This window comes from Macadamia integrifolia, chromosome 6 (assembly GCF_013358625.1).
Source record: "Macadamia integrifolia cultivar HAES 741 chromosome 6, SCU_Mint_v3, whole genome shotgun sequence".
NCBI lineage: Eukaryota > Viridiplantae > Streptophyta > Magnoliopsida > Proteales > Proteaceae > Macadamia > Macadamia integrifolia.
In genome coordinates this window covers 29,790,821-29,799,280 of record NC_056562.1, presented here as the reverse complement: position 1 = coordinate 29,799,280, position 8,460 = coordinate 29,790,821, and the positions used below count along the sequence as shown (strand labels likewise).

The window sequence follows — 8,460 nt, the reverse complement described above, 5'->3', positions numbered from 1 at the left end:
GTTTAAAAACAGGGGCTTAATCACTACTGTCGTTCAACTGATGGTCAAGAACTCATAATGGAGGGATCTCTTTTTGTTCATTTCTTGCAGTTACAGATGAGAGATCCTATTTGTGTTGTTGGGCACTTGCGCCTACACTCATGCCGACAACAAAGAAGCTTCCAAGGACTTCACTATCAGTATAGCACATAATTGGAAGGAAAGCCTGAATACTGGGGATGCTTGAAGCCCTGAAGGCCTGAACCACCGAAAAGGGTCAAATGAGGGTGAATTGTTCTTCCCCACAAACCCTTTCCACCCAATATATTACAAATTGGGAGAAGTAATTTTACTATATATATATATATATATATATGTTTTAGCAGGGTTTCTCTTCCCACTTTCAACTATTGGTGCAAGTAACCACTATGTGAATAGATGATCTGTTTTGTTGGCTCAGTGTACTGAGGTAGTTCACAAGTTACTGCTACATTATCTCTCTTCTGTGAAGCAGGGAGTAAAACTGTATACACTTCTCCCTTCCAGACCCTGCAGTAGCAAGAGCTTCATGCACTGGGTTGCTCTTTATCTCTTTGAGGAGAATTGAATCTCATAAAATGAAGATCTCTGGCTCTAAAATCAGTTGGGAATCACATGGAATTGGCCTGATACGAATCGAGTTGATTCAGAGCAGCCCGAATCGGAATTCCAATTCCTCAAACCAAGCTAATGATGCTGGATCTAATGAGAAGGCAGGACTTTAGAGAATATCCTCATTCATATCTGATTAGGAATATTTTTAAAATTTTAAGGTTGAGGTATTTATCAAATTGATGGTTGTTTGATGATCCCAATATCTATCATATGGCAGCTCAGGTAGCATCTTGTTTATAATTTGTTAAAACAAAATAACAATAAGAGCACGTTGCATGGCCTTGCAACCGAACCAAACCAATCCTTGAAAAAATTGAGGTTTTAAATTATAGGAAATTTTAATTTAAAAAATCTGATTATTTAAAATAGGTGCAACTATTGGAAGAGATGTTTCAATGGTCGACAAACCTTTGATGGGCGTCTCTTCTTTTCCAATAGATCGAGAGAAGGTCTGGCCCCAATTTTTCCAACGATTTCAAAACAATTTACAACTTCTTTCCTTTCTCTTTTTTCATTTTATTTTACCCTTTTTCACGAATTAATTTAGCCCATCCCATTTAGTTGGTAAAAAACTGAATTGTTGTTATCAAAATAATATACAACGATATTAATCTCACCATCTTTCTGTTTCTGTTATATTTCGGTTTTATTTTTCTCGTTGAATATAACTTTGACGGGTCCCAAGGAGGTATCGTAAAGTATACAACCATGGGTGTTTTATCTTGGAAGTTGATTCACATTCATCCAATTGTAGAGGGTGTTTGCCATCTTAGAAAAGTGACCAGTGACATGACTCAACCTCACCATTTTTAAAAAATATTTCATTTATTTTTCAGGTTCATGTTGTCATTTCTGATATTCTGTGTTATTGGCATCCTTCGCAGTCTGCTTATGGTACAATTATGTTTTTCTCTGTTTTTATATTTTGAGAACATTTCCACCACAAATTGTTTCAAGAATAGTAAAAGAGGTTAAGCTTCTCAAAAGAAAATTATTGTAATCCAACAATTGCATATTGTTTCATGAACTCCCTATGCAACAACTCCTCTCATAAATCAAGGAATGCAACCCCACACAGTCTCATGTATTTCTGTTTTTATTTTTCATTTGTCTCGTTTTCTGTGAAAGGTTTTTGGTGATTTTTGTGTCACAGTGGATTTATGCTAGCAAAACCCATTGAAAAATAGTTTGACAAGGTAAACCATATGAGTTAGTAAAGTTCGACAAGATTGGAATGGGCATTGGAACATGTATTGATGTACCAGATCGGCCACCGCTCCCAGGTTGATGCAATGTACTCCACCAGTTGACTGGAGACTTAATTCACGGATTGAAATAGAAGCCAGTTCGACAGGAAGCTTTTGAAAATGCAGTGCACCCAGGTAAATAAGGAACAAGACGAAAACAGAGGTTAAACGAGCATCCCACACCCGAAAAGTGCCCCACACAGGTATAACTAAAAGATTGAAAAGTAATTTCAAGAAAGGCAAATAGGTCATATTTTGAATAATGGCTTGACAAGGGAAAAGGTCTAATGCAGCCACACAATAAACAACATAGTTGAGTCTGCCATAATTGAATGAAAGAAAGGATCCAACCATATGATGAGTATGGGGTCCTCCATGGATATGAAAAGTAGCAACAATCAAGATATCACTATTTTGAGAAAACAACATCCTGAATTTTAATATGATTTTTTTTTCCAACTTTTTGTATTACATTTCTGTAAAACACTTTCCTCCTGTTCCTCCTTTCCAAGAACCATTTCCATTGAAACGATCAGAGCCTCAACTCTTCATATTGCTTGCATGCCTTTCAAATTTGAAGATTATATTCATAGTTTCAGTAAGCATATTAAGTCAATAACTCATGCTCTGAGAGAAAGTACACATAGTAAAAGGGATGTGATCTCTTAGCTTATGGTAGAGAAACTGCATGTTTATATCTGAAGGTCAACCCTAAGGCATGTATCAATGTACAGAGAGGTCCTCAAACCAAAGAAAGAACTCACTCAGACTAAAATTGAAGCCCCATGATGTGGTGCAATAGCCTATACCAGGAAAGAGCACATCCCCATAGTTTGTCTACTCAAGCTTCTCTCTGCAACGTGAGAATTAAAAAATATATATATATTAGAAAACAGGAATGAGAAGGAACAACATAATTTTCAAACATTGGTAGCAAATAGTATTTTATGGTTTCTTTGAAAGAGGCAAAGCATCTCTGCAGTGTTTTGGTATGTCAGATTGTGATAAATAATAGAAACAAGTTTGACAAACTATTTTCTGTCATCTACTTTCATAAAAAATATAAGGATCATTCCCCATATTTATTGACATCCTAACCTTACCCAATGTAACTTTATTAAAAATTATAAGTTACATTATCAAATTCAAAGGACCAGTAACATGTCCTATTTCAAGGGTTTGTGAAATATGAAAATCCACCACCATGGACATGTTCAACAAAGGCCCTAGGATGGACCAGTATGGAGGAGTAATTTGATTCAGATTGAAGGGGCTAAAAGAGCTAGGGGCAGGCCTAAAATGACCCTAGGAGGAAGTAGGGAGGAAAGATATGCATAGTTTAGGTCTTGACTCAAGGACGATCTCAACTAGAGGTGTTTGGAAGGCAAGGATCCATGTAGCCGACCCAATTTAGGTGGGATATTTCTGAGTTATTATTGTTGCAATGTTCTTTTCTTTTACTATTATTTTTAGTTTTTTTGTTTGCTCGGATCCATGTAGCGTACTCCATTAATTGGGCTAAGGTTGAGTTTGTTGTGTTGATGATCCACGACCATGTTGGTTTCTGAACTCAAACTATATATCTTTAGAACATAGAAAGGAAGAGCCTTTAAAAGGAGGTGCAGTTCTTTGGAAAAAGTGGAAGGACCTGCCTAAACAGATGCAGCATCTCTAGACCAAAAAGAGCCTGAGAGGTTTCGTGATGCAGAAGCAGTTTATAAGGTCATCTCAATCAAGCAAGTCTGTGACTCATAGCATTGAATATGTAGTAATAGTCTCTTTCAACTAGGCCCTACATTACTTGATAGTTGAAGCATTGCCACCCCTCTCAGTGAGACATGAAAAGGAGCAGGAAATCCAAGCAAAAACAAACACTCCATTCTCTCATTATTTCTGTATTCTAATCTTTCCTCATCCACTCATCTACAGTCCACACTCTACTTTACTTGGGGTTCAACATACAGCCTTCAAAACCTTTGCAATGAAAATGCCTACAAAATGTAAGCAATATGTTTCTTCCAACATTAAACCCTTCTTACACTTGACCTATTCAGCACAGATATGTATCAGGGAATTGGATCCATGTGATCCCTACAGCATAAGACGCAGGGATATGGGCCCAAAAATGGGTAACACTTACAGGGCTTGGCTAAGCCTTTCCTTTCTCTTCACTAAAGTGTTGAATCCTCAGTTATTCTTTGTGGATACTAAATATACATTTTTAAATGAAGTTTTCAGTTTTTAATAAGAACCCAAATATAAGTTGCAAACTATTCAGGCTATAAACTTTTAGCAAAACAGAAGAAAAAACAGAAAAAGAAACTACAACCACAAGCTGGACAGAGCCAGACACTTCAACAAACAAGCTAAGCTAGACTTTACACCACCTTTGGCATTGCTATTAGCAGGAAAGACTAACCCGCAAACACCAAGAAAAAAAGACTTTAAGAAGAAATACAAAATCTAGGCCTACGTTGGGCATCATGCACCAACTCATTCTGCAGAGAAGGATATTCAGGCCATAAAAATAAATTTAAAATGTTAGTTTTTTAAATTCTAATTTTTTTAGAGTAAAAAATTCATATTAGACCACAATTTGGGTTTTGGGGCTTAGGTTTCCCCTCCCACTCCACAAGCGGACACCAATGACAAGGAAGAATGCTGGAGAATGCACATGAACAGCAGGCACACAGCTGTCTCCCTTCTTCTCTCCCCCCCCCCCCCCCCCCCCAACCCCCTTCCTCCCCTCCTTCGCCATCCATGGCAGCTTCCCTTTCTTTTTCTTTTTTGGCAGAAATATAATAAAAAAATAGATTTGTTGAACAAAATTTTGAAGGATCCTGTACTGATCCCACACTCGCACCCATGTTGTGTTTTGACATAGGGTACGTTGCAATGGACAGGAGGATCCATGTCACAGAGTGGATGACTTCCTCCAAAGGATGAAAACAAAAGGCATAAACAGTGCACAAAAAATGACATGTTCAAGAGAAAACTTAAACACACTTGTAATTATATGGCCAAAATTGCCATAATGGTCCCCATAAGGAACATAAGGGAGATATCCTTTATTTATGTGCACCCACTAAATAGTTATAGGCAAGAGCCCATGGATATATGGTTTTTCAATATTAATTCCTTATATGAGGAGAAGAATTCATAATAAAATTTCCAAATTTTGGTTCAGGATTTTTTTTTTCAAACCAAGAAAAGCATTACTAATGAGAAAGAAATTAGCATATACCATCAAATAAGGAAAAAGCAACTACTTCACCCCACAACAGAATCAGGGAACGGCATACTGACCAGATGTATAAGAGAGGTCCCTGGCTTTGCTATGTATCATGCATTACTCACCATCAGAGATAGCTTTCAGTAAACAAAAAATCCAGAAGACCTTAGTCTTACAGCACCACCGCTCTCACTGTCACCGTCGCCGTTGCCAGATAACACAACTTGGAATTGGACAGGATGGCCAGCAACAAGGTCCTCATGGTGGAGGTAAGCCAGCTAATTATATTCTCATATCCTTTATTTCAGTTTCTGACTAAAGTGATATGCTCATCGTTCTACCAAAGAACCATATGAGAATATGAAATAGTGTGAAGTATTTATCAAGTGGCATTTTATCAAAATGTTATGAACATTAGATACTCGGTCATGCAACCTCCAACCATTCATGCTGAAAGCAATGTGATTGCAAAGAACTTGCTCCTTATCCTGATCCACATCTTGCAGGAAAAATCTGAACAAATTTATCATATTAACCTTCAGAGTTAAACCTGCATATTTCCGTTGACCATTGGACCTTCAAAGGAATGCAAAACAATGGATCGTTGGAATCATCAGAACATGTAGGTGGAACAATGGAACACATCTCATCACAAAATGTATGTCATGTAGCGGATATCTTGAAAGAGATGGTTCCTTCCAGTTCCCTATCGTCTAACAAGAATTTCAGACATCAGAATGAATTTAGATTCTACCAAAAGTCTTTACAGGAGCACAACCCAGATCGAAAATGGTGAAACCTCAGGGAATCCCTTACAGTAATCTGTATTCCAACAATCTTTGACATAAACTTTATGACATTGTGGCAGTCTCTGCAGATCCTTAAGTTCTTGAAAACCCTGACTGGTAATCCCCCATTCAGGTTAAGTATGCCAAAAGCAACGGCAAGCCTTTCACTGTGATTGCACAGAACCTCTTCCTTCTCCTCCTGATCCACATCTTGGAGAACAAAATCTGTGTCAGGTGAATACCCAGCAAGTTTCATCTTCTCCCCCATCTCATCAAGAAATTTGTAGATCTGGCCACTCTGATCATTTCTTTTGTCTCCCACAACAAAAGTATAAACTCTATTTTTCACCTGAACCCAACTGCAACCTGGTACTTTAATAATTCCTTTGTCTCTCATCAATTTTCTGATCTGTGAAGCTTCACCCCATAGCTTGGCATTAACAAATATGTTGGATAACAAAACATAGTTCCCTGCATTATCCGGTTCAATCTCAAACAGTCGGTGTGCTGCCATACGTCCCAACTTTACGTTCTTGTACACCCTACAAGCACCAAGCAGTGCTCCCCAGGCATTGGCTGTTGGTTCCATTGGCATTTTCTGGATTAAGTCATATGCATCCTCTAGGTAACCTGCACGGCTGAGTATATCAACCAAACATGAATAATGATCAGCATCAGGTTCAATCAAATAGTCCCCACTCATTAAATTAAAAATCAAGCGGCCTTCCTCAACAAGTTGTGAATGGCTACAGCCAGACAAAACACCAGTGAAAGTGGCATGATTAGGCTTGACACCTGAGTCTATCATTTTTTGGAAGATTAACAGTGCATCCTTGCCATTCCCATGCATTGAGTTTGCCATGATCATGGTGTTCCACGCAATGGTATCCCGTCTAGACAACCTGTCGAATACCCTTCGGGAAAGCTCCAAGTCACCACATTTTGCATACATGAAGATCAGAGCTGTTGCTACAGTTACATCCTCCATAATCTGATGCCTGAAGGTATAGCCATGGATCTCTTTGCCTCCCCTTAAGCTTTCTAAATTTGTGCAAGCTGGCAAGACACTGGAAACGGTTATAGGATTGGGTTTGTACCCTGAATCTTGCATTTGAGCAAATAACTCAAGTGCTTGTTCATTTTGCCCATTTTGTATGCATCCACTGATCACAGCATTCCACGAGGCAGAGTTCAACTTAACCCGTGCAGTACTCATCTGATAGAAGATATTAAGCCCCTTTTCGAAGCCTCCAGTTGAGAAATGTGCGGTTAAAATCACATTCCAGGACACTGTGTCTCTGTGTGACATGTTATCAAAGACAGCCTGTGCTTGCTGCATGCTCAAACAATTTGCATACATGTCCACAAGCCCACTGCTCACAAAAACATTCTCTCCCATCCCATTTCTAACAACAAAACCATGAATTTCTCTTCCAGAACTTAGATCTTTTAAAGCAGAGCATGCTGGCAGAATGGATGACACGGTTATTGAGTTGGGTCTCATTCCAGTCAAGCTCATTTGTCGAATAACTTGCAGAGCTTCCCTTGGGAGCCCACAATGAACATAACACATAGACTTCGAGGTCCAGGAAATCACATCTTTCGTGGGCATCTCATCAAAAACTTTGCATGCACCTAACAAGAACCTACACTTCCCGTACATATCGATCAACGCATTGCCCAGTACAAGATCCGAGCAGAATCCGTACCTATTTGCATCTTCGTGAATTTCTTTGGCATTGATGAGGTCACCCAAAGCCGCACAAGCCTTGATGGCAGATAACAGAACCAACTTATCAGGCTTGACGTTCCTCGTCTGCAACTCAGCATAGAGCTTCAAGGATTCCTGAGGAAGACCCTGCTTTGTAAAAGCAGAAATCAAGAGTGTCCATAAACGGTGATCTGGTTCTGGAATTTTATTCAACAATTGGCGGGCATTTCTAAGTTCTCCTGATTTCAAATAAAGCTTGACAAGTTTTTGACTGATATTGGGAGGCAGATTGGTGTGCACCTTTGCAAGCATGAGCTTCATGGAATTTCAGAATCTTAAAACCAAATAGAAAATGAATTCAGTCTACTTTTCAATTCTCTTCCCCCTTCCCCTCGAGGGCTATCGTTTCCGATGAATTTGACCAGTAGCCGGATTCCAATATCGCATAAACGTAAACAAAAGGCAAGGAGGTTGAGCTAGATTCTGCCACTAAGATCGAACAGAAACAGCAATTCAATATGGAGGAGAAAATAACTTCACCGAATGACCAGTAGATGCATTATACTGTTTGCTTCTCTTTCTTTTTTCAATTCTATAGTTAGGAATGATTTGCAAAGGAACTTTAGAGAAACTCTTCACACTGGCCCGCTTAGAACGGATTGATTGAATAAATCGATTTGAATAGGAATCAGGCAAGCCCAATCTTGATTCCTGCTGTTTCAGAGCGAGCGAGAGATCCAATTGGGTTTCTGGCTCTCCTGAGCAGTATTGAATCCCACAAAATGAGGTTCTCTGGCTCTAAAATTATATTAAGGAGAATAAGCATTCCCTTTCTGTTGGTAGCATCCA

The 8,460-nt window shown here is 38.9% G+C and overlaps 1 protein-coding gene across 2 annotated transcripts; it reads right to left on the bottom strand.

Moving 5' to 3' along the window:
- Positions 1-2,108: 2,108 nt before the first annotated feature.
- On the bottom strand, positions 2,109-8,460 carry LOC122081091 (pentatricopeptide repeat-containing protein At1g20230-like). 2 transcript variants are annotated; one of them, XM_042648062.1, is made up of 3 exons: positions 5,187-8,460; positions 2,645-2,733; positions 2,109-2,445 (listed from the first exon to the last, which is right to left on the bottom strand). In XM_042648062.1, exon 1 carries the CDS (start codon positions 7,930-7,932, stop codon positions 5,863-5,865), a length of 2,070 nt encoding a protein of 689 aa, XP_042503996.1. In that variant the 5' UTR covers positions 7,933-8,460; the 3' UTR covers positions 2,109-2,445; positions 2,645-2,733; positions 5,187-5,862. The 2 variants fall into 2 exon arrangements, with proteins under 2 accessions (XP_042503996.1, XP_042503995.1); XM_042648061.1 differs by having other exon boundaries at positions 2,109-2,733.

Bases quoted from the DNA above. Each gene is read 5' to 3' on its own strand.
- LOC122081091 (XM_042648061.1), bottom strand. From the start codon at position 7,932: ATGAAGCTCATGCTTGCAAAGGTGCACACCAATCTGCCTCCCAATATC.